The sequence below is a fragment of the Maniola hyperantus genome, chromosome 15 (assembly GCF_902806685.2).
Source record: "Maniola hyperantus chromosome 15, iAphHyp1.2, whole genome shotgun sequence".
Lineage (NCBI taxonomy): Eukaryota > Metazoa > Arthropoda > Insecta > Lepidoptera > Nymphalidae > Maniola > Maniola hyperantus.
Genome location: NC_048550.1, coordinates 13,962,388 through 13,990,166, shown reverse-complemented (window position 1 = coordinate 13,990,166; position 27,779 = coordinate 13,962,388). Strand labels below are relative to the sequence as shown.

General features: G+C 38.3%; 1 protein-coding gene across 1 annotated transcript in view; it reads left to right on the top strand.

Moving 5' to 3' along the window:
• The window catches only part of LOC117989190 (metabotropic glutamate receptor 2-like), a 221,558-nt gene that overhangs the window by 162,949 nt on the left and 30,830 nt on the right, over positions 1–27,779 (top strand). The window contains exon 10 of the mRNA XM_034976516.2: positions 26,312–26,418. Coding sequence (XP_034832407.1) covers positions 26,312–26,418 — 107 coding nt within the window. The remainder of the gene's footprint in view (positions 1–26,311; positions 26,419–27,779) is intronic.

Below are 27,779 nucleotides of genomic sequence, written 5' to 3'. Positions count from 1 at the left end.
TTACAAATGAACATTGGCGCCGATTCTCTTGTCTTTCTCTAAACTAAATTTAGAGTATCTGCATCTTTATAAATTTTAGTGCACGCTGCAAATTTAAACTATAGGCTCGCGACTGGCAGCTAAAGTGACGAAGTTTGACAGCTCTAAATTAAATTTAAAACTGTCAAACTGTGTCTATCCTTTTCATATTAGACTAGTAAGAAAAGGATGTGAACACTCTAAAATTTAGTTGTGCTCAGAATCAGTACCTACCTACCGTTATATTCCTTGTTTTAGGCAGTCATGTAATAAAAATAGCAAGATTTTGTATAACAAAGTCTCTTAGAGATATTTTTTTATATTCGAATGTAAAGTCAGCGTCTCTGGGGTCCGCAGTCGTATCAGAGAAGTCTACGGAAGTCTCGGAGGATAAAGGGTCAACTATCCGAGATGTCATTTCGTGATAAGAACCTTCGTCGCCTCTCCACTCAACATACCTACATATTTTAGTAAAGGCTTGTACATCATTATATTTTATTTTATTTTCTTCATTGGGTTTACCAACAGTTTATAACATTTAGGTACATAAAATGTCCAAGCAAACAAAGTTTTTCACGGTTTTGGAACCGTGAAAAATCCGCCACCTCTTAGATACTAATGAACGACCCGTTTGAAATCCAGACGTCAATAAGGTTGCATTGGTGCTAAATAAACATTGGACCAATGAATCAGCGCTATTTAGCTCAATGGCCCTGTCCTTACGAAGTAATATATAAGTCAATCAATCAATCAATCAATCAGCCTGTTTGCGTCCACTGCTGGACATAGGCCTTCCCAAGAGCACGCCACCACACACGATCCTCCGCCTTCCTCATCCACACACTTCCCGCTATCTTCTTAAGGTCGTCAGTCCAGCGGGTTGGAGGTCGTCCCACACTGCGCTTGCTGATACGCGGTCTCCACTCCAGAACACGTCTGCCCCAGCAGCCATCGGTTCTGCGGCAGACGTGGCTATGTCGGTCACTCTGGTTCTCCTACGGATTTCCTCGTTACGGATTTTGTCCCTCAGAGAGATACCCAACATAGCCTGCTCCATAGCCCGCTGAGCGACTTTGAACTTGTGGACAAGGCCAACTGTCAGTGTCCACGTTTCAGCGCCATACGTCATCACAGGTAGGACACACTCATTAAATACTTTCGTCTTTGGGGTATCGACGAATTGAAGACTTGACGTAATTTACCAAATGCTGCCCAGCCCAGCTGTATTCTTCTGTCAGCTTCCTTGTCGAAGTTGTTTCTACCAAGTTGTATTTCTTGTCCTAGGTAGTTTTATTCTTGAACAACTTCGATGCTGAGTCAATTTACATAAATAATAATTTTTATTTTACAAAATACTTTCGCAAAATGATAAGCTAATTTAAAGAGCACTGTCTCTGTCTTTGAGACCGACAAAACGTCATATAGGTATGAGTAACAGAGACAACGCTCTACAAAGCCGAAATGTCATTCTAAAGGCCGATGTACATTACTTTTGGCCGCGTACTACTTTGAAGCGCTGCATCTAGTGGAACATTTACTATCGCCGATAGTCATAAATAAAAGTTGTTTAATTAATCACAAAGTCGTTTATGATGTAAATTCGTTCCCATACACAATAAATAATTTAAGTTCAAGGAAAGGAATAGCAATGAATCAGTACGATAAGCAAAATACTTTCATTAGTACAACAGAGGGCCCTGTAATGGAAAATTTATAGGCTGTTGCCGTAAATGAGAAATTACACTTGCGAAGGCTTTTTGGTTTTCCATGATCACAATCATTTCCATTTTTTGTGATTGCGATCACTTTTGCTTCGAGCACTGTTCTTTGTGTAAGAAAGTGTGATTTCTTTTTGAGACGGAAATAACAGACAGAACTTTAGCTCTACAATATTCTGTGTTCTAATAAGTTTAAATTGAAAAGGTTATCAAGGAATGCTTAAGCAATATTAAAGTTAAGTAGGTATATCCCAATCGATAGACGTTGGGGTCCCAAGGTGCTGGAATGGCGACCTGGCACCGGAAGACGCAGTGTTGGAAGACCCCCCACTAGGTGGACGGACGACATCAGACGAGTCGCAGGGAGCCGCTGGATGGCGGCGGCGCAAGACCGTGGCGTGTGGAAGTCCCTACAAGAGACCTATGTCCAGCCCTGACCAAAAAAGCAGAAAAAAATATGTAGGTACTTAAAATTTTACAAGACTGAGTGAGTCAAAAATTTTATATATTTATTTAGATTTCGGATAGTGAGAAAACTTTTGAAAGCATTGTGTATGAAAGAGAAAATATTATAAGAAAGTAAGTTGACGGCCGTGTTGAACAGGGTTTAAGGGGGATGAGAGGTCAACCTAGACCCCAAAAGGTACTCGCGGGAAGTGTGACGACAAATCACCGAATTTCATCTTGAAAAGGGTTGCCGAGTCATCTCTGCCAACTAATCTTCCGGATTATGACAGCTGCCATTGTGTGAGCCGCCATTTTGTATCAACAATTTAATTTTAACACGGAGATAAATGTGTATTTTCTATAGAAACAGATTAAAAATTAATTAATCTTGCTTTTGTTACATTTTTGCCACCGTTATTTACACCCGTTCAAATCAAACCCGTTCGATCAAAATTAGATTAGGTTGTGTGTTTTAAGCAATTCAATATCACTTGCTTTATCGTCGAAGGAAAACATTGTGAGGAAACTTTGAAACCTCAAAAATAAAAAATGAAAGGTTCTAAAACCTAACTTTGACACCTAGTTTCTCCTTTCACCAAAGGTTGCTGGTAGAGATTGCTGTGAGCAATAAGGCCGCCTTTGCATACAATTATTTTTTTGTTTAATTTCTTTGTTTTTTTATCATGTTATGTAATATTTTTTATATGCAATAAAGTATTTCTATCTATCTATCTATCTGTGATGTGGTAACAAGTATTCAGTCACTGAATCTCAGTGATACTTACGACTTACTCAGTTATTGCAAGTTGCAACATAGGTACTCCATCGACTTATTTGTTCCAATATGGCATCTAAGGGGCGCCATATTTTGTTCTCATAACTTTCATATCTTTAGTACTTAAGCTACGCTTACACGGGCAGTTAAACTTCCTGAATTCCAGGCAATTTAGTCAATTATAACGTCATGTCAATTTACTGCAATACCTGAAAATTCCAGCAATGTTGTGCGAAAAAGTTGCTCCAGATTGCTCCACTTAAACAATTGAGCTTAAAAAATTGCTCATGCATGCGCACCATTAGACAATTAAAGAAATCTATTTGTACAAGAATCATTAAAATCGGTCTACGCGTTCTCTCCGTTCAGTACACTGTATAGACTCCTGAACACAAAACCACTCCTTTGCATTGCCCAGTCGAGTAAAAAGCTAATTGCATTGCAACATTAAACTAAACCCACATGGCAAGCTAAAGAAAACCATATAAATTTCAGTCGCATACGAAATCAGAAACTATATTTCATAAGAAATATGTATGAAAGTCACGGAAATTGCATTAAAAACGTGGAATTTATTTGTTACAATTTGCATGAGGCAATTAATTTACAAATTACTTTTTAGTAACAATTCGCACCATTATTATATTATGAGGTTAGGAAATGCAACATTGGATCACGCAAGTGGTTTGCAACTAATAAAATTAATTCAATTAATTTTCGAAAAATAGCTTGCACGTGTCACTTGCAGGGGCTTGTGTGTCAGCGTGATCGGTGGTGCACAATTAATAAAAGAACTGCTCATATATTATATTTATATTATTATTTTGACGACCTCCCTGGCGCAGTGGTGAGCGCTGTGGTCTTAATAGTGGGAGGTCCCGGGTTCGATTCCTGGCAGGGGTTTGGAATTTTATAATTTCTAAATTTCTGGTCTGGTCTGGTGGGAGGCTTCGGCCGTGGCTAGTTACCATCCTACCGGCAAAGCCGTGCCGCCAAGCGATTTAGCGTTCCGGTACGTTGCCGTGTAGAAACCAAAGGGGTATGGGTTTAATAAAAAACTGCCATACCCCTTCCAGGTTAGCCCGCTATCATCTTAGACTGCATCATCACTTACCACCAGGTGAGATTGCAGTAAAGGGCTAACTTGTATCTGAATTAAAAAAAAAAAAACTTGTGTATTTACAATATACATAGGTATATCACAAAACATGGGCTGTATTTACGATACGTAGCGTAAACCGAGGAACAAAACGAGGCTGGAGCTTGAGGCTCTACAGAGGTGTGTCCCTCTTGATGTCTCTGGAGTGAATGTGGCCCCCCCGATTTCATCCAGGGCAGCAGGATTTTCGAATCGTTCCAAATTCAAAATGTTGTTCTAAGTGGCAATTGCAAAGTGCAATGTTTTCTTCGCAGCTACCAGCCTTAGAAGAGGCCGCACGTCTCTACACTTGCACCGAGTTTGTTAGAGGTGCGTGCCCGGGATCGAACCCCCGACCTCCGATTGGAAGGCGGACGTCCTAACCACTAGGCTACCACAGCTTTTTTATCATATCAGTAATCAATAATCATCAGTACTATCACCTGTCTTCGTTTTTGCCAGCGTTCTGGTTACACCCTGTATAAATTACCATGTTTAAGGTGACGCAGGACGCTCGACCAAACCTATTTGCTTTTCACTTGACATTGTATGAGAAAGGTGAGAGGCACGATGATTTTCAGCGAAATCAAGGGTTTTGGAAAAGTATTTTTGAGAAAAAACTACTGAGTTTATGTTTGCAAAGTATAGTTATTTCAACTAATGAATAAATAAACTATGTCTAATGTTAAATTTCTTTAGAATTTTCATACTCCTAATCTTACTTATTTACGCCCAAAGTTGTCATAAATTTAGTGTTAAAATATGAATCTCTTGAGGCTCGTAACTTTAAAATCAATATTATTTTCAATGTTTGATATATCAATAAACCTAGATAATGACGAGATAAATCGACTTAATACTTAGTTTTGAGCGTACAATATCAAATAATGTAGTAATTACCCTCCTACGTTTGTATGAAGAAAGCTCCGTCCTGAGCCCTCTTAAATGTAAAAAATAACGATCTAGAGTTGAAAAAAATGAATTTCTGAAGAGTCTTCCATGTTTGAATATGTCAGCCACTGACTGCGTACGTATTTCTTGCAACGTGCAAGCTCGCCGTCTCTCGACATTAATGAGGCTGGCAACATTTGTGCATGTCCTCACTAATTGCGTGTCTCTGAATGCAAGACTTACTTTAATCTGTTTGATAGAAGTGTCCATTCATTCGCTCCAGATCATCTCGTAATTAATTTGTTAGAAATAGTGGAGAATAGTAGTAATAAATCTCTAGCTATATTTACCTACTAGTAACTAGATAATACCAGTGACTTCGTCTGCGTGGATATAAGTAGATTGTTAAATCCACCGGAAACTCTTTGATTTTCCGGGATAAAAAGTAGTATGTGTTAAGTCTGTCTGGTGGGAGGCTTCGGCCGTGGCTAGTTACCACCCTACCGGCAAAGCCGTGCCGCCAAGCGATTTAGCGTTCCGGTACGATGCCGTGTAGAAACCAAAGGGGTATGGGTTTAATAAAAACTGCTATACCCCTTCCAGGTTAGCCCGCTATCATCTTAGATTGCATCATCACTTACCACCAGGTGAGATTGCAGTCAATGGCTAACTTGTATCTGAATTAAAAAAAAAAAAAAACTAGATAATACCAGTGACTTCGTCTGCGTGGATATAAGTAGATTGTTAATTCCACCGGAAACTCTTTGATTTTCCGGGATAAAAAGTAGTATGTGTTAAGTCAGGGTATAAACTTTCTCCATTCCTTTCAGCCAAATCCGTCCAGAGTTTTTGCGTGAAAGAATAACAAATACACACACACGCTCACACACACACACACACACACACACCCAGTTTATAATATTATCGAAATCTCCAAATTAATATCGTAAACAAACCCAACAAACTTGATCTCTGGTCCCTGTAGGCCGCAACTGAATGTACCTATTAGTTAAACTCAACAGCTCAACGGACTGAATTCCGAAAGGTCGGCGGTTCAAACCCCACCCGTTGCACTATTGTCGTACCTACTCCTAACACAAGCTTTATGCTAAGTTGGAGGGGAAAGGGAAATATTAGTCATGATTAACATGGCAAAAATATTCTTTTAAAAAAATTAAAAATAAAATTAAGATTCCTAAAAATTAAAAATTAAATTAGCTTCTGTATATTTTACAAGATGATGATGCTTTAAGCATCCCGTGGCAAATCTTGAATTTTCCGGGAAAAATCCTGGATGGATCCCAGGATGTAAACTAATGCTGCACCAAATTTCATTGATATCGGTTTTAAACTGTTGGGCCGTCAAAAACTAGCAGACGGAAGAACACACTTTCGCATTTACTTATAATTTTGGTATGAAAGTATGGATCAAAGTGTATATTTTACAGTTATGATTTAATGAATAACTAAGAAACGCTGTTATTTTCAGCCAAGCGATCTCAAGCTTTCTAATTTTCATAAAAGTAATCCACGTCTCAGCAGATTTAACTGGGCTGTTTCCTGCTAAGTAAACTTTATACATGTTAAATGACTAATATTCCCCTTTCCTCTCCAACTAAGCGTCAGGCTTGTGCTAGGAGTAGGTACGACAATAGTGCAACGGGCGGGGTTTGAACCGTCGACCTTTCGGTTTTCAGTCCACTCCTTTACCGGTTGAGCTATTGAGGCTCTATGTTTGGCACTCTCTAAATAACCTGAATAGCTATTTCTCATTTATCAACCCGTATTACTATTAAATACCTTTTAAGAAAATGTAAAAAGCATGCGGTACCATGTTTCCCCAAGTTAGATACATATCCATACTAATATTACAAATGCGAAAGTGTATCTGTCTGTCAGTTAGAATTTCATGGCTCATCCTTTCAACTGTTTGGTACAGAGATAGCTTGCATCCCGTGGAAGGAGATAAGCTATTTTTTATCCCGGAAAATTAAAGAGTTCCCACGGTATTTCTAAAAATCTAAATCCACGTGGACAAAGTCGCAGGCATCATCCAGTCATACCATAAATTCAGCCAATCACAACAATTGCGATTGTCATAATATAGTAATTACAGTGCGACAAGGCTCTCTCGGCACTTGAATGACATTGACAGGGGGGCGCTGTTGGAGAACAATTAATACTTAGAATATTCAAACAAGAACAAAGGGGACACTTGACGGCAACGTTAGTTACAATTTTTGCCACGCGCCAAGATAGCCTTGTCGCACTGTGTGTATAAATAAATAATGATGCCGGTTTTCGGGGAATCTCCTAATGTCACTTTGGTAATCAAATTAAATAAGTGAGGAGGAAATAATGTTTATTTTGTGAACGACATGTTTTCCTTTTCCAGAATAGACGCGACAGAATATTTATTATAGGTAAGCACGCGTATTTATAAGCACAAAAAATTTCACATCAATTTAGAAAAATATTTTCACGCATCTATGAACATGTCACACTTGATATTTTAATGAGATGTATTTCACGTTTGACGACCTCCCTGGCGCAGTGGTCCGCTGTGGTCTTGCTAGTGGGAGGTCCCGAGTTCAATTCCCGGCAGGGGTTTGGAATTTCATAATTTCTAAATTTCTGGTTTAGTCTGGTGGGAGGCTTCGGCCGTGGCTACGTTCCGGTACGATACCTTTTGAAACCTTAGAAGAATTATTGTTCTTTAACGACCGAAATTCCATCCATACCTATATCATTAATTTGTCGATAAGCTACCTGGCAACGTTGTTTTTTGTCAGAAAAGCTTTTTTGACAAATAACAACGTTGTTAAGTAACTTATTGACAGATTACAGATAAATTGATTTTGGCCTTTAGATAAAGCATAGGTACCTACTTATAGACGTCAAGTATCAGTTTATGAGTTCTTAGGTGATGCCCACGATTTCGTCCTAGTGAGTTTAGTTTTTCACAAATTCCATGGGATAAAAGTAGACAATTGTCACTCTCCAGATCTATCATCATCACCTATATTCATGCAAAAACTACGTCGATGTTACTACGTAAAATGTTGGCGGGGGACAGGGGAGAATGCTTTGTTGTGATTGGTGGACTCAAAAGTCACGTAATCTAGACAATGTGCGGAATGAGGGTACTGAACGGGCGTGGGCCGACTTATGCTAAGCAACTGCCTAAGCTTGGCGATCGGGGGTGTGTACTGCTATTAGGCGTCTATAGGTGGTGGTCTGTGGGCGTGATTGAAGGATAAACTTTTCGCATTTATGATTTGGGTAGTGATTTTACAAGATAAAAGCCCAAGCGTGACTCGCACACGTCCTCGTTAGCGACTCTAGAATATTCTAATTCCAATCCGAGTATCAAATGGAATGGCTAATGAGTTAATGGAGTAGTGTAAATATCGTGAGGTGTTTAGATTTTAACGAAGAGATTAATAATTATTATGTTCTTATCAGTGTATCCTTTACATTTCTTTAGAGGTTGTCGAACTCTGCGATCCAAAAGAGATCTAGGCTCTAAGGTACTGAACTAAAGTTAGAGTAAGTACTGAGTAGGTAGGTACGTACTTAAGTTTAACAAAAAAAAATTTTTTTCTGTAAATGTACTTAAGTATGGTTATTATATTTTTGGTGTGATAGCCTAGTGGTTGGGTCCGCCTTCTAATCGGAGGTCGGGGGTTCGATCCGGGCACGCACCTCTGACTATTCAGAGTTATGTGCGTTTGAAATTATTAAATAATACTAGCTTTAACGGTGAAGGAAAACATTGTGAGGAAACCTGCATGCCAGAGAGTTCTCCATAATGTTCTCAAAGGTGTGTGAAGTCTACCAATCCGCACATGGCCAGCGTGTTAGACTATGGCCAAACCCTTCTCACTCTGAGAGGAGACCCGTGCTCTGTAGTGAGCCGGCGATGGGTTGATCATGATGATCGACCCTATTAAATAACGATGGCTAAGATAATGTTTATGAATTATCTTTTAAAAGTAAAAGTACTTTTGCTGTATTAATAAGAGCAAGTTCGCTGTCGGATCATTTAGTGAATGCGGAAATTGCAAAGTTCGGCTTTAGCAGCTTATCGACCCTTTTCGAAAGACTTTTTAGCCCTCAATCTTTTACTTTTATCGGACGATTTAGTACCCCTCTTATTCTTAAACCTCGATTGTTGTGCCTACCTATATTTTTACGGACCTTACATAAATTTAGCGTACGTTTCAAGAATACTTCATTTTTTAGGGTTCCGTACCTCAAAAGGAAAAACGGAACCCTTAGGTTTAGGATCACTTTGTTGTCTGTCTGTATGTCGGTCTGTCAAGAAACTTACAGGGTACTTCCCGTTGACCTAGAATCATGAAATTTGGCAGGTAGGTAGGTCTTATAGCAGACATTAGGGGAAAAAACTGAAAACCGTGAATTTGTGGTTACATAACACAAAAAAAAATTGTGGTTATGAACTAAAAATTAGTACCTACTTATTTTCAATTTTCGAAGTAAGATCAAGTGGGGTATCTTATGAAATGTATTCACCTGTGCATTCTAAAACAGATTTTTATTTATTTTCATGCATCATGGTTTTTGAATTATCGTGCAAAATGTCGACAAAATACGACTGTAGTAGTAGTAGACTTGGCCGGTTTTTTTAGTATAGTATTCAACCCATAAAGGGTTGTACCTATTTATTTTTTAATTTTCTTACTGAGCTTTCTTATGAAACCCATAGCTAGCGCCCACCAAGGGCAAAGAAATAGAAATCCTTCCAACTCAAGAGCAAAATCCAAGCCAAGAGTGAATAGACATCTTCTACACCTCATCATTTTCTTTTAAGCATCATTATAGTCAATCGCAAGCCCAATTATCACTATCACGCCATCATCATCATCGACCGAAAGACGTCCACTGCTGGACATAGGTCTCTTGTATGGACTTCCACACGCCACGGTCTTGCACCGCCTGCATCCAGCGACTCCCTGCGACTCGTCTGATGTCGTCCGTCCACCTAGTGGGGGGGTCTTCCAACACTACGTCTTCGGGTGCGAGGTCGCCATTCTAGCACCTTGGGACCCCAACGTCCATCGGTTTTACGAACTATGTACCCAGCTCATTGCCACTTCAGCTTAGCAAGCCGTTGAGCTATGTCGGTTACTCTAGTTCTCTTATTTTTCTCGGTTATCTCCTCATTTCTGATTTGATCACGTAGAGAAACTCCAACTCCAACACTATCACGCAATAAAATAAAACATCGATTGGGTATATATTTGTGTCGATCACATAAACATGAGTTTAGTTGAGAAATATCGTTGTTGGCACAAGACGAAGGTCCGTTATATCGGGCAATATCTCGATATAGGCGATCTATAAGCCTCTATCGACGTTCTACCCAAAACGTGGGTCAAATCCGGTTTATCCTCCTCGGCCCTTTATAAACTATGATTCTTAACTCTTCATGTTAGATTTAACAATTGTATTTCGAGACAGAAAGTGGTAGTTAAGGCGTCGCTCGGCCTCCTAGTCAAGGGGTGCATGGTCATGCACCTCTAAAATTTTTAATCCTTAAGGGCCCGCTATCACTTGAACCTACCTTCACCCCTACTTAGGTACCTATAATCTATTATTTTTTTCTCTCGTTTATTTATTTTTCTCATTTTTATCATATTTTAAAAAAAAACACAAACAATAAAATAACAAAACAGAAAATAAAATAAAATAAACAACAGAATATAAAGTAACAGAAACAACAAACGATAGAATAACAGAAACAACAGAAATTAAAATAACAAGAACAACAAAAATTGAAGTAACTGGAACAACAAAAAAAAAACAATAATTAAAAATATGATAAAATGGATCCCACTAGCAGCGGGCTAGGATCCAAGCTGCCAATGGTCAGGGCCCCAGAGTGAGGAACCTCCTCACAATGCGTGCCGTCTCAAGAACCACTGCCCTCTGTATGCAATCCAACAATTAAGCGATAGTATCTATTATTTATTTTACACTTTATTGCACACAACACAAAGTAAACATTGAAAAAACACAATACAGGATCTTAATCTAATAGCTGTAGCATGCAATGCAAAGGCGGCCTTGTGGCTAAAGCGATCTCTTCCAGATCTATATGTATAAACAAGATTTTTTAAAGTATAGATTACAGATAGATTGAAGAGAAAAACAAAATATTACAGGCATTCCAACCGTTAGGTAACTTGACATGAAATGAAAATTGGAAGATTCATTGTTCAGCTTCGTTGTGTAGCAATAAATAATTAATTAGACTCGTGCCTGCCAGCAATACTCGAATGGCCTAATTGTATTGGAAAGCAGTGGATCTGACAGTGTCAATTACTATTCGTGCTACACGACTACACGATCGCGGGAATTAACTATAGGAACCTACTCGTTAGGGCGCGGAAATATTATGGCTAGTGAATTGCCATGAATATTAAAGTCAAATTCAAAATAATCTCCGCTATGATTATTAGGCGTTTTTACACAAATTTAAAAATAAGTTTACTGACTGGTTAATGACCCGCCAATTTATATTCTGTTGGCTCTGTTGGAGATTATAAGACTTAAGAAATGTTTATTTTTACTAACTTATTTGACATAATTGTAATATTAAGAGGTACTTATTTTAACATAATAATAATAATAATAATATGTATTGCTCTTTTTTGCCATTAGTTAAATTGTAATAATTATGACTTACTTTGAAGTCTGAACCGATTTGGCTGTTTGGAATCGATATAATATATAGGTAGGTATCCTTAATATTAAACTTATTTCTTACCAAGAAATAAGTTTAATATTAAGGATACCTACCTATATATTATATAGCAGGCATTATTATTATATAGTTGGCAGGTTGTAGCTCGAAAGAAAACAAAATGTAATTAACACCTTAGGTATAACTAATGTACCTACAATCAGCAAATAAATGATTTGTATTTGTATTTGTTGTACAACATCTATTCTACTCTATACACGGAGAGAAGTTAGTAAAGCGCTCTCTCTGTTACGTAATCATATACAAATGATAGAGACAAAAATCTCTAGGGCACTCATCGAGTCACCAACCAATTACAAATGAAACTGTATATAGAATTAAATTTAGAATTTATTTTTTGAAAACACGTTACTTATATAAAATGGAATAAATTTTGTCACTATAAATATTTTGTTTGATTGAAAACAATTATAGATACCTATAATACGTAGGTAGGCATTATGTAAATTTATGAAACACATTGTAATTTCACCCTTCCATCTTCCAGCGAAATAACCAATTAATTCGAGAAATACCTATTTCATGGAAATTCACGGAATATAAATTTTTGGAATAGACATTTTAATAACGGTATCCAGTGGGCTATAATTACTAAAACAAACGTGAAATCATGAAAGCAGAGCTGCGGAAATTTCATGCATGAAATTTTAATGTGAGATTTAAAAAGATACCCTGAATATAGCTTTTGGGTTCATGTCATTGACTTAGTAGGGTATAGAAAAGCGGTGACATACAATTTGGCTTCGCCCAAGTGCCTCGGTTTTCACATATACCTATACACATCTGTGTTTCTTATAACGAAATGTAGAAAAAGGATTCCGTACCTACTACAGTCGTATTTTTTCGACATTTTGCACGATAATTCAAAAACTATGACGCATAAAAATAAATAAAAATCTGTTTTAGACAGGTGAAGCCCTTTCATATGAGACCCCATTTGATATAATTATCTTACTACGAAAATTGAAAATACACAATTTAATTTTGTGTAACCACAAATTCACGGTTTTCAGATTTTTCCCCTAATGTCTGCTATAAGGCCTACCTACCTGCTAAATTCCATGATTCTAGGTCAACGGGAACTATCCTGTAGATTTCTTGACAGACAGACAGACAGACAGACAGACGGCCAGACAGACAGACAGACAGACAACAAAGTCTTAAGTCTATATCATAGTCAGTTTCTTGCTGGTTCTTCTCGGCAGGAAAGGCATTCCGAACCAGTGGTAGATGCATCCGACTATTCGTAAGCACTTGTAAAAGTTTATACGAATAAAAAAGATTTTCATTTCATTTTCATTTCATTTCATTTCAGTCATAGTCTTATAAGGGTTTCGTTTTTCCTTTTGAGGTACGGAATCCTAAAAAGTGCAAAAATAACTTGGAAAGTGTTTCAGAAGTCACGTAAGATGTCAAAGTTAAGGCCGCAATAATATTTCACGTCTATTTACGTCACTCTCGAGGCCTGCAGAGTGCACACCACTCTCGCTGTATTCTGAGGAATTCCAATTGAAAAGGTTTATAAATTCAACAACAATGACATGTTTAGTGTAAAATCCTAAGTCCTAGTATAAGGTGGAATCTTAGAATCTTAAGGCTGATTTACACAGGGTCAGTAGACAAGTCAGTCGCAGCGTCAATGTCGGCGCCGCGACTGACTTTCTGTTTACATGAAGTAAGTAACACACGGGGTTTATTTGGCTGGCGCGGGGGTGCGCGGGTGGCGGGGGGCGCCAACTGACTTTAAAATATTCGTGTCCGAATATTCAAGTCAGCGCTGACTTCAAGCCACTGTACTGACTTCAAATCAGTTTACACAGGGTTTTTTTCGGGTCAGCACTGACTTGCCTCGAATTTGTAGTCAGTTACTGACCCTGTGTAAATCAGCTCTCATACTAGTCTCTTTAATGCAGGGATTATATAGCTCGAAATGGTTCGTTTTTTTTAATTTAGATACAAGTTAGCCCTTGACTGCAATCTCACCTGATGGTAAGTGACGATGCAGTCTAAGGTGGGAGCGGGCTAACCTGGAAGGAGTATGGCAGTTTTTATTAAACCCATACATCTTTGGTTTCTACACGGCATCGTACCGGAACGCTAAATTGTTTGGCGACACGGCTTTTCCGGTAGGGTGGTAACTAGCCACGGCCGAGGCCTTCCACCAGACCAGACCAGAAATTTAGAAATTATAAAATTCCAAATCCCTGCCAGGCATCGAACCCGGGACCTCCCACTAATAAGACCACAGCGCTTACCACTGCGCCAGAGAGGTCGTCAAACACAGTGTCGTATACACAGTGTCAGTGCATCGCCGTCCTTGTCAGAAGTTTTTTTATTCGAACTTGGCTTTGACACACTTCCGTGTGTCTTTTTGCACGTTTGCAACGGTTGAACCCAAGGTTGAACCACTTGAACCTAGAATCTCATACTAGGTAGTTCCTTTAATGTAGGGATTATACCTACATATTACCAGCTTATGCTCGTGACTTCGTCCGCGTGGACTACACGAATTTCGAACCCCTATTTCACCCCCTTAGGGGTGGAATTTTCTAAAATCGTTTCTTAGCGGATGCCTACGTCATAATAGTTATCTGCATGCCAAATTTCAGCCCGATCCGTCAAGTAGTTTGAGCTGTGCGTTGATAGATCAGTCAGTCAGTCACCTTTCCTTTTATAGGTATATATAGAAGACTAGCTGTTGCCCCGGCGAACTTCGTACCGCCTAACAGTCGATTCCTTTTCAGGCATTTTTTTAAATTTTTCTCTCCGTAAGAACCATCCTCGTACTTCAAGGAATATTATAAAAAAAGAATTAGCGAAATCGGTTCAGCTGATCTCGAGATTTGCGATCAGCAACACATTCAGCGATTTATTTTTATATATAGAGAAGATTAGATAGATTATAGGGTAAGTGCTTGCAATTGGCAAAAGAGTTTCCACTGAAATATTGTTATGTTCGGTTCGCACTGGTAGAACCCATTTAAACTCAGTTCATGGTTAGTTATAGATTCCCAGCGAGGCTCCTTGCGGGTTCCGCCGTGCAATTCACACAGTCATTAGCAGAATGTCCGCCATTGCAGGTGAAATATACAGCTGTTTCCAACACCTGTTGGTTAGCTCGACCACAGTGCTAAATGCACAAATAACTGCTAATTCGGGTTTACATGAAACCGGGTGTCCATTTAGATTTTAGGATTAAAATCATGCAATTTACCTACGCAATGCTTTATTTTTTTAAGAATATTAACCAAGTTAATTGCTGACTAATATTCCCCTTTCCCCTCCAATCCAAGTGGAGTCAAGTATTTCTGATAATTACCAAAACTCAGCTTAGTTTAACATGGGTATAGTACGCGACAGATCGAGATGGCAATCGGGTCGGAAACACCCTGTACTCCCGCACTAACCCCGTGCGGAAAAGCGCGGGCGCTGTGCGGGTGTGCGGGGCGTCCCCCCACCTCACACCTCGATTGCCATCTCGACATTGCCATGTCGCGTAATATACCTACATTTCATCTTATCCCACTGTGACGAGATGAATGTTATCAAAGGCGCCTCTCATAGCATTGATCTCCTCACGGCTGGATTAGAAGCTGTCATGTACCGCGGTGTACGCTAGGCAGAGATTAAGGTTAGCTAACCACGCCTCACTTCGAGCTTTACGCCTAAGCTCATTTTAAGCCCTACATCACACTTGCTTCCTATCTCTATTATCTACACTAATATTATAAAGAGGAAAACTTTGTTTGTTTGTTTGTTTGTTTGTTTGTTTGTTTGTTTGTTTGTTTGTACTGAATAGGCTCAAAAACTACTGGACCGATTTTAAAAATTCTTTCACCATTCGAAAGCTACATTATCCACGAGTAACATAGGCTATATTTTATTTTGGAAAAAAAATAGGGTTCCGTAAGATATTTGGGTTTTTCGGACACAAGGTGTAAAAAATCAACCAGAAAAGTTACTTATTTTGCGTACGCTGTCTAAACTATAAAAGATAGAACCATAAAATGTTCTAATTAATTGTAGATCTTATAAATATCTACAAAAAAGTCCGCGACACACTATACCCATCTATGTCGAGTGAGGCACAGCAACCATTTTTTTATTTAAAAATCTTGAATTTTTTTTGGACTACATTTAAACGCGTTTATTTTACTCATGCTATTAATCCTTATCAAAATAAATGGTTTCATCACTAAGAACAGTTTATGGAGATAATGGCGCTAATTCTGTTGTACTCTAACCTAAACCTAAACTAAATTTTAGATTCTTTAATTTTAGGATTTCTATTTCTAAACTGCATTCGCTTTTTTGCTTCAACTAAATTTAAACATCCTAAATGGCCGTCTAAAATGACGTTTGAATTGAATAGTAAGTGTTGCTATTTAAGATAACAAGAACTGCACTAAATTTGTGTTTGATTTTCCCCTTTAATCTTAAAACTATTTTTTGCGAAAAATATCGAACGATGTTACTTGAAATACAAAAATAATAACTTTACTTGATTTATTTAGGTCGAATCACAATAAAAGTGTCGAAAATTGAAGTTTTGTTCATTTTATCGTGTGAAGTAGGCTTAAGTCTTTGATCAAAAGTGCTAGAACCCAGAGCCGTAAAACTAGTTAAAAAAACAGATCTATTATTTTTGTTGCAAATATAATTTCTAACCTAATTTCTTTGTGTTTTGTGGTTAAAGAATCTTAGTTTTTGTTACAAAACTTTGTGAAATAGTGGTTATGTGCATAAAATAGATAAAAGCAAAGAATTTATCTTGGAATCTTACCTACCTACCTTACCTTGAAATCACCGAGGTACCTAATTGTCAAACTCTTGCTAGGAAATCAATGCAAACAGATGAAAAGCAATCATCCTAAATAACTGACTGCCACAGAGTACATTGAATATACAGGTAAAGGAATATACAGCGAGGAAGTTCTGAAACTTGGCGGTATACTTACAAATCTGGCGTGCAAGGACGTGGAACGAGGTATCCATGAATTCTGCTATGAATTCAACAAACTAAGGCGGTAATGTGATTTAAGGCATGAAAGTACCTACAAGATCAAGATTGAATGTATATACCTACGTGTATAATAATAATAATAACAGGTAACAGCTGGTATCATCATAATGATCAACTCATTGCCAGCTCACCTCTCAAAATGTAGTTTGGCCATAGTCCACCACTCTGTCCAAGTGCAGATTGACAGACTTCACACACCTTTGAGAACACTATGGAGAACTCTCAGGCATGTAGGTTTCCTCACAATGTTTTCCTTCACGGTTAAAGAAAGTGATACTTAATTGCTTATTAAACAGCTAGTACATATTATAATATAGCAAAAAATGGAAGTGTAGCATACCTATATAAAAATAATAATTACAGGCAACAGTTAGTATCATCACACGATCAACTCATTGCCGGCTGACTACTGAGCAGGGGACTCCTCTCAAAACGGGAAGAGTTTGGCCATTGTCCACCACTCTGGCCGAGTGCACATTGACAGATTTCACACACCTTTGAGAACACTATGGAGAACTCTCAGGCATTTAGGTTTCCTCACAATGGTTTGGTTCACCGTTAAAGAAAGTGATGCTTAATTGCATAGTAAACAGCTAGTATGCATAGCAAAAAATTGAAGTGTAGGATACATTACACCTTTCAACACATCAACATAACAAACTTTCAACGTTGATAATTTTTATTTCAGCCCATTTCATGAAACCGAGTATATGGAGTCTGCGAGTTAAAAAGATGTTCCGTCACTCATCTACCAAAAATGAACAGTTGTTTCCTAAACTTAATTTTTATTTAAATGTTATTGAAATAAATATTAATTATGTACAGTACAGAATGAAACATATGTATATATTTTATTATTTTATTTAATAAAAGTAATTGTTAATTAAGTATCTGATTGAAGTTTTCTTGCTTTTGTTAGGAAATTCTTGCCTTCATCATACTGAGCAGCTGTAGTATGACTTAGTTGTACTAGTACTACCTGAAAAATGAAATTTATAATCTATAGGTATAAATAGTTCAAAATTAGTTTTCAGTCCCTATTTATATCAATTTCAATGCAGTCTTCACCATAACAATTATAAAATCATTTTTTGAGGTTTGCATATTCTTTGGCTAAAATCTATAGAGTACTTATACTTTGAATTAGCTCAGACTAGACATAGTTAAAACATAATACTTTAAGCACAGATATGTATAGAGAGCATACTTTGACTTTGCTCTGACGTAAGTTTCAGTTAAAACGAGACAGATTTATGCCAATGATATAACTCTGTCTCTTTTATCAGTATCTTAAGTCTATGCAAAGTCAGAGATCTATAGATTTCAAACTAAATAAAGGTTGAGTCTATAGATTTCTGTATTAATTTGTAGAATTATAGGAATGTGTAGAAAACTTTAGTCCGTTTTCAATAAAATAGATCTAGAAAAGATAAAAGAAATCAAATTATTTTTTGACGTTATTTCTCTTCTAACTATGGGTTCCATACCTCAAAAGGAACCATTATAGGATCACTTTAGGTACTAGAAGTACCCTATATACTTCTTGTGACCTAAAGGCAGGTAGCTAGGTCAGTACATCATCATCATCATCATCATTATCAATCCATCGCCGGGTCACTACTACTGAGCACGGGTCACCTCTCCGAATAAGGTGTTTTGGCCATAATCTACCACACTGACCAAGTGCGGATTGGAAGACTTCACACATTTTTGAGGATGTTATGGAGAAGTCCTAGCTTTTCTCTCTCTCTTCTGTACATATTATGTAAATGTAAAAATATAAACTGACTGACTGACATCAGCATATAAGCTGCTGACTCCTGAGTCTAGTAATTTATTAAGCTGCTGAGTTTAAAAACTTGAGAATTTGCATGTAAGGAACGTTTACTTTAAGTACCTATATAGACCACTACGACATAATTTTCAGATACTTACATAGGTACTTATTCCACCCGAACAAAGCTGGGGCAGGTACAACTCAGGCAGGTCAGCTAGTTAACCTGAAATGTGATACCCATATGGGTATGGGTATACCTATATAGGTATACCCATATGGGTATGGGTATACCTATATAGGTAAACTCAACAAGATCCTATCATGTTATGTTTAGGAATTACAAGATGTATCTACTAGGTACTTCTCAACTAAAACTTATCAGATGATTAAAGTGAACCCAGGCTATGTCAGTTAGTTGTAGTTATCTATACTGTACTGTAGCTAGTATAAGTACCTACTTATGCATGTAATAGGTAGTCTTTCAAGCAGGTATCTACTGAGTTGAAAATAAAGAAGTAACTGGGTACTACTCAAGTACTTAGTTCAATACTAGGGGTATGTAAGTATAAGACATAACTAAATGTAAAATCTGTTAATTTAGCCTATAAATAAACCTTTAGGTGAACTCATTAAGATTTTAGAACTTAAACTTTATTATAAGTACCTACTCTACCACCACACTTATTCTGCTTTATTTTTGATATGTTTAGCAATAAGTAGTAGGTAGTAGGAATTAATCTCATTGATAATGATAACAAGGCATCAAGTTTTACCTTGGCATACCTAATTGGCAAAGATTTATGTTCACACTAATATTTAGGTAGCTACCTATGCAAGTTTTTGTCTCTGGGTATGTTCCTTTATGCATCTAACCTAGTTGGGCACAGAGATTTTTCACAAGGACACATACTAGTGAAGGATATACTTATAGGCTACTTTTATTAGGTAGGTAGGTAAGCTAAGTACCTACAGAAAAGTATCCTAGTCCCACAGGATTTTCGAACAGCTGCCACTTGCTAGTTAAGAAATAAGGAGACTTAAGGATCTTAGGTTTGCCTTGCTGAAGCCGCCAGGATGTCTGTGGAGGTGTCTGATACTCTTAGACAACAAAGTAGATAACCAACCTAATTATTTTTTGTGAATTAACGACGAGCCAGAGAAACCACGTATATTTCCATTTTATAAAGTTTAAATTAAATTAAAACACTTAAAAGATACTTTTTTTATCTTAAATATAACAATTCTAAACTCAAATAAAAATATTTCTTTCAAAACACGTCCATTTTGCCATTTAAGCAGACTCTTTAAATTTAGTGGGCACCTCGCGAGGTCCACTCTAATTTTAGAAAATTTTAGGTTGACGTTTCTTAATTTAGGCATTTAGTTCGTGCAACAGAATAACTTTTGCTCTTTAAAATCTAAATTGAATAGTTTAGTGCTGTCAAATTCAATTTTAGGTTAGACCTGTCATTTAAGTGGGTTTTCAGAATAACACACCTTTCTAAGTCTAATATTAGACATTTTAAAATTAGAAAACCGCCTAGAGAATCGGCCCCAATATTTGGTCTTTGAATGATTAAAATTGGACGTTTGGTTTTGAAGTTATGGCGAAATTAAAATATTACGATTTCTGCTGCACGGCCCGTTGTCTACACTAATATTATAAAGAGGAAAACTTTGTTTGTTTGTTTGTTTGTTTGTTTGTTTGTTTGTTTGTTTGTTTGTACTGAATAGGCTCAAAAACGACTGGACCGATTTTAATATTATATAAAGAGGTAATGTCGTTAAGTTTGTTTGTAGGGGGTAATCTTTAGAACTACTGAACCGATTTTAAAAATTCTTTCACCAGTAGAAAGCTACATTATTCCTGAGTGACATAGGCTATACGGGATCTTTAAAAACCTAAATCTACGCGGGCGAAGCCGCGGGGATCAGCTAGTGCTATTATAATAACATAGCTACAAGACTTTTTTTATTGAAAACTAGATGATGCTCGCGTGGATTTAGGTTTTTAAAATTATGTGGGATCTCTTCAATTTTCCGGGATAAAAAGTAGCCTATATCCTTCCCCGGGATGTAAACTATATCTGTACCAAATTTCGTCAAAATCGGTTGAACGGTTGAGCCGTGAAAAGCTAGCAGACAGACACAATTTCGCATTTATAATATTATAAGTATATAAGTAAATAAGTAAAATAAGTAAATAAGTAAAATAAGTAATAAGTATGGATACAGGGTGTAACCAGAACGCTGGCAAAAACGAAAACACGTAATAGTTCTCATGATCACAGATAAATGATACCACAAGAAAACGCGAAAATATGTTTAAAAAAGCCCAGTTTTACACGCTATAGGTACATTACGGGTTTGAAAAAGACTAAATCACTAAAAGTACAAAATGAGGCAAATGGTTATTGGTATTGGATTGTGTTTAGATTGTATAACAATAACGCTAAGTTTTTGCTAGCGTTCTGGTTACATCCTGTATATACAGCTTATATGGGTGAATCGTACTATTGACATGACAGTTGACACATCTTGATCTAAGAGCTAAAATGGAGAGTGAGTTCTCATTTTGTGCTTATCTCTTAACTCTCTCTCTCTCTTATAAGACTTACGATTACGAACCGTGATTTTCAGAAATTCTACTCGAAAGAAGCCGTCAGATAGGTAGTAATCCATACTAATACTTATTATAAAATGCGAAAGTGTGTCTGTCTGTCTGTTGTTTTGTCTGTCTGTTTGTTCGCTAGCTTTTCACGCCGCATCTGTTAAACCAAATTTGATAAATTTTGGTACAGAGATAGCTTGCATCCCGGGGCTACTTTTGATCCTGGAAAATCAAGGAATTCCCATGGGATTTTTAAAAAACTAAATCCACGCGAACGAAGTAGCGGGCATCATCTAGTTTCTATATAATTTGTTAGCAGATACCATTTTAGTTCTAAGTGTAGTTATAACAACTAAACACCTCAACCCGTTTCAGTGTTGTCGCGAATTCAAACTGTAATTAAGGTCCCTGCAAACTATTTGAGGCATTCCGGGCAGAACTAGGGTAAAACAAATTGTTCTCTTATTAAACGTGGGTTTGGCGTACACACATACACACGTACACACATACACACATACACACGTACACACATACACACGTGTGGTATGCGCGGATTTAGAATAAGTACGTGCGAGAGAAAAGTCACACGCGGAATTTCGCATTTAGGTTTTTCTGTGGTTGGTGGAATGGGAAATAGCATCAGTACCCTTATTATAAATGCGAAAGTGCGTTTGTTTGTTGGTTTATTGGTTTGTCCTTCAATCACGTCACAACGGTGCAACAGATCAGCGTTGCCAGTTTTTAGGGTTCCGTACCTCAAAAGGAAAAACGGAACCCTTATAGGATCACTTTATTGTCTGTCTGTCGGTCTGTCAATAAACCTACAGGGTACTTCCCGTTGACCTAGAATCATGAAATTTTGCAGATAGGTCGAGGTCTTATAGCGCAAATACATCACAAAAAAAAAGTTGTTCATGAACAAATAGTTTTTTCGATTTTCAAAGTAAGATAACTATACCAAGTGGCGTGTCATAACATGAAAGGGCTTTATCTGTATATTCTAAAACAGATTTTTATTTATTTTTATGCATCATAGTTTTTGATTTATCGTGCAAAATGTCGATAAAATACGACTGTAATAATATGGAACCCTCGGTGCGCGAGTCTGACTCGCATTTGGGCGGGTTTTTCAGTCTTATATCACACACACTGTAAAATATTACCTTAAATCTAAGATTAAGCCACCCTTAATAAATCGTACGTCTACCCTTACAACGCCGGCAGGCCCGCGCGCCCTCTAAGCCACGACCCTCTTAATTAATTGGCTTGAATCCATTTTAAAGCCATCGTGACCCTTTTTGCTTCATGACTTTAGTTTTTATGCCATAGCAATAAGTTATTTTTAGGGTTCCGTACCTCGAAAGGAAGAAGTCGTTTAAAAAAGGAACCCTTATAGGAACACTCACTTTGTTGTCTGTCGTGTCTGTCAAGATATCACACACACTGTAAAATATCACCTTAAAGCTATTAAGCCACCCTCAATAAATCGTACCTACCCTAGCAACGCCAGCAGGCCCACGCACCCGCTAAGCCACGACCCTCTTATTCATCATCATCATCATCATCATCATCATCATCATCATCATCATCATCATCATCATCATCATCATCATCATCATCATCATCATCAACCAATAGACGTCCACTGCTGGACATAGGTCTCTTGTAGGGACTTCCACACGCCACGGTCTTGCGCCGCCGCCTGGATCTAGCGGCTCCCTGCGACTCGTCTGATGTCGTCCGTCCACCTAGTGGGGGGTCTTCCAACGCTGCGTCTTCCGGTGCAAGGTCGTCATTCCAGCACCCTCTTAATTATTTAATTGGCTTGAATCCATTTTAAAGCCATTGCGACCCTTTTAGCTTCATGACTTTAGTTTTTATGCCATAGCAATAAGTTATTTTTAGGGTTCCGTACCTCAAAATTAAGAAGTCGGTTAAAAAAGGAACCCTTATAGGATCACTTCGTTGTCTGTCTGTCCGTTGTGTTTGTCAAGAAGCCTATAGGCTACTTCCCGTTGATCTCGAATCATTGAATTTTGCAGGTAGGCAGGTCTTATAGTACAAGTAAAGGAAAAACTTGAAAACCATGAACTTGTGGTTACATCATAAAATAATATTACAAAAACCGGCCAAGTGCGAGTCAGGCTCGCGCAACGAGTACTACTTACAGTCGCATTTTTTGGACATTTTGCACGATAGTTCAAAAACTATGATAAGTACATAAAAATCTGTTTTAATATGTACAGGTGAAGACCTTTCATAATGATACCCCACTTGATATAGTTATCTCACTTTGAAAATTGAAAATCCTAATTATTAGTTTATGACCACAATTTTTTTTTGTGTGATGTAACCACAAATTCACGGTTTTCGGATTTTTCCCCGAATGTCTGTCAGAAGACCTACCTACATGCTAAATTTCATGATTCTAGGTCAATGGGAAATACCCTGTGGGTTTCTTGACAGACAGACAGACAGTCAACAAAGTGATCCTTTAAAGGTTACGTTTTCCCTTTTGAGGTACGGAACCCTAATTATAAAAATATACTTATAAAGCTTCCAGTTATTTAGTATTCGCATTCAATTTTCTGTAGAGAGTGTTGAATTGGGGTTGAATACCATGTATCCATTCACACAGAAAAGCTGCCCTACTTCTCTATTGAAACTACATTTTTTTCAATTTCTTTCAAAGTAACTGTTATGCAACTAGCTATATTATGGCTCTCTCTACACTCTTTAGGATACGTGTTGTGTTTAACGTATTAGAGTTAACGGTCGATTAGAAAATTTTCCAAAAAATCCTAATGTATGAAAACGCAAACTCGACACCTCGACATATTATGAATTCATGACCAAAACTTGAAAATAAAGCATCTTTTTAATTTATTAGATCTATTATAATTATTTTCGATTCTAAACCACCGGGCAAAACTTTGTACGTGGACATAAATCCTGTATAAGAAGTTCTAAAACCCCCACAAGGCTACCTGTTCACTGGTGCAGAGAAGAGGGGAGCGGAGCGGAACAGTGCAAATATTAACAACATTTTTGGGGATAACCTTAGATGGCACCCATATATCAACTCTTGCTAGCAAATTGAGCTCTGCCGCTTACGCTGTTAGAAAGATTCGGCAGTTAACTGACGTGGAAACCGCAAAGATAGTATATTTTGCTTACTTCCATAGTATTATGTCTTATGGAATCTTAATATGGGGTAAAGCGGCAGATATTGGGAGAATATTACATTCTGTATTACAAAAAAGGGCAATACGCGCAATTTATAACTTAAGACCACGCGATTCCCTTTGAGAGAATTTTAAGGAAATAGAAATTCTTACAGTAGCCTCTCAATTTATTTATAATAACATAATTTTTGTAAGACAAAATATTCTTAGTTACAAGAAAATTGGTGATCTACACAATAGGCTAACTAGAAACAGAAACAAGCTTGCAGCTCCTGCCTTCCGCCTCAGGAAAGTCCAAAAGTCATTTGTGGGTATGGGTATTACCTTTTATAATAAAATCCCGCAAACTATTTTGGACTTACCTTTGCACAAGTTTAAAAAATCTATTAAAAATATGCTCCTGAAAAAAGCATATTACACAATTGAAGATTATCTAAATGATAAAAGAGCGTGGATTTGACCTGCAGCTCGTTCCAGCAACGCACAAGACTGCAAATACCATTTTATTTATGACATAATCGTGTACTATATCAAATATTTGAAAAGAGTTTCCGAGTTTCTTGCTGGTTCTTTTCGGTAGAAAAGGCATTCCGAACCAGTGGTAGATGCATCCGACTATTCGAAAGTACTTGTAAAAGTTTATTCGAATAAAAAAGATTTTTATTTTATTTATTTATTTATTTAACCAATAGAATTGCATAAAACTCCCGCTCCGCTTCAGTGGACAAGGATTTGTGGACTAGTTTAAAAAAAGCATACATTTTAACGCGGAGTGGGGAAGCGGAGTGGACAAGCGGAGCGGGGCACCGCGTATGAAAAAACACAAAACACTGTCCGCAACTCCGCTCCGCATTACCTACTTTCTCGCTCCGCTCCGTTAGCTAGCTCCGCGTCTATGGACAGAAACAGTCTGCAACTCCGCTCCGCATCACTTTTCCGCTCCACTCCGCTAACTAGAGCCTCAATAGCTCAACCGGTATAGGAGTGGACTGAAAACTGAAAGGTCGACGGTTCAAACCCCGCCCGTTGCACTATTGTCGTATCTACTCCTAGCACAAGCCTGACGCTTAATTGGAGAGGAAAGGGGAATATTAGTCATTTAAAAAATGGCTAATATTAAAAAAAAACTAGCTCCACACTAGTGGACAGGTAGGCTTAATTTGTTTCCGCCGCGCGTTGTACGTATCCAACCCTTAAAATAAATGGCTAACTAAGATAGATACTATATCCTTCATGTGTATAGAATTGAAGTGATATGTACTCAATTAATTATCCAAATGGATTCCTCATGCATACAATGTGTAGATTAAGGGGGTTTAATCAAGATGTGTATATCTAGATCACCTTACGCTCCGCGTGAACTACACAAATTTCAAACTCCTATTGCATCCCCTTAGGGGTTGAATTTTCAAAAATCCTTTCTTAGCGAATGTCTACGTCATAATAGCTATCTGTGTGCCAAATTTCAGCCCGATCCGTCCAGTAGTTTGCGCTGTGCGTTGATAGATCAGTCGGTCACATTTTCGTTTTATATAATTAGTCGTAGGATAGGCCAGCAACGCGTCAGCAGTGAACAGAGGTGGCATGCTCCCCTTTACATACACCCTGCATGTAAAGGGGGCATTCCACCTCTGAAGGGTGGCATACACCCTGCACCATACAACAGGCAACACACGTACAAAGCAAGGTATCATGTGGCAAGACCCGGGTAAATTCATAGCCACCACCATCGTGACCAACCTATCACCGACTCACTACGGATCTCCTCACAAAATGAGAACGGTTGGCCATAGTCCACTGCGCTGGCCAAAGGTGGATTGGTAGTTGGCTGGCTTCACTACAACTTTGAAAACATTATGGAGAACTCTCAGGCGTCTGACATCAGTAACCTTTGATAATTATTGTTCGTTAGCTTAAAGTAACTGTCGTTGTCCCCAGAGACATGCACAGGGAGGTATGCGGAGGCAGAGGAGGACTCTGCGAGGCGATGCGGCCCGCCAGCGGCGCTGATCTGTTGCGATACTTGCGCAAAGTCAACTTTACCGGTAAGTGGACTAACTGATATAGTTACTGCTAACCTAACATCAGTTCACTCACAAGGTTCCCCAGAGTCAGGCATAGGGAGGGCTCTGCAAACGCTGATGTATTGCGATACCTGCACAAAGTCTATTTTACCGGTAAGTGGACTAACTGATATAGTTACTGCTAACCTAACATCAGTTCACTCACAAGGTTCCCCAGAGTCAGGCATAGGGAGGGCTCTGCAAACGCTGATGTATTGCGATACCTGCACAAAGTCTATTTTACCGGTAAGTGGACTAACTGATATAGTTACTGCTAACCTAACATCAGTTCACTCACAAGGTTCCCCAGAGTCAGGCATAGGGAGGGCTCTGCAAACGCTGATGTATTGCGATACCTGCACAAAGTCTATTTTACCGGTAAGTGGACTAACTGATATAGTTACTGCTGACCTAACATCAGTTCACTCACAAGGTTCCCCAGAGTCAGGCATAGGGAGGGCTCTGCAAACGCTGATGTATTGCGATACCTGCACAAAGTCTATTTTACCGGTAAGTGGACTAACTGATATAGTTACTGCTAACCTAACATCAGTTCACTCACAAGGTTCCCCAGAGTCAGGCATAGGGAGGGCTCTGCAAACGCTGATGTATTGCGATACCTGCACAAAGTCTATTTTACCGGTAAGTGGACTAACTGATATAGTTACTGCTAACCTAACATCAGTTCACTCACAAGGTTCCCCAGAGTCAGACATAGGGAGGGCTCTGCAAAGGCTGATGTATTGCGATACCTGCACAAAGTCTACTTTACCGGTAAGTGGACTAACTGATATAGTTACTGCTAACTTAACATCAGTTCACTCACAAGGTTCCCCAGAGTCAGACATAGGGAGGGCTCTGCAAAGGCTGATGTATTGCGATACCTGCACAAAGTCTACTTTACCGGTAAGTGGACTAACTGATATAGTTACTGCTAACCTAACATCAGTTCACTCATAAGGTTCCCCAGAGTCGGGCATAGGGAGGGCTCTGCAAAGGCTGATGTATTGCGATACCTGCACAAAGTCTACTTTACCGGTAAGTGGACTAACTGATATAGTTACTGCTAACCTAACATCAGTTCACTCATAAGGTTCCCCAGAGTCGGGCATAGGGAGGGCTCTGCAAAGGCTGATGTATTGCGATACCTGCACAAAGTCTACTATACCGGTAAGTGGACTAACTGATATAGTTACTGCTAACTTAACATCAGTTCACTTATAAGGTTCCCCAGAGTCATGCATAGTGAGGGCTCTGCGAGACGCTGATCTATTGCGATACCTGCCCATCGCCCCAAGTCAACCCGGTGACTTACCGGGTTGACTTGGGGCACACGGACTAAC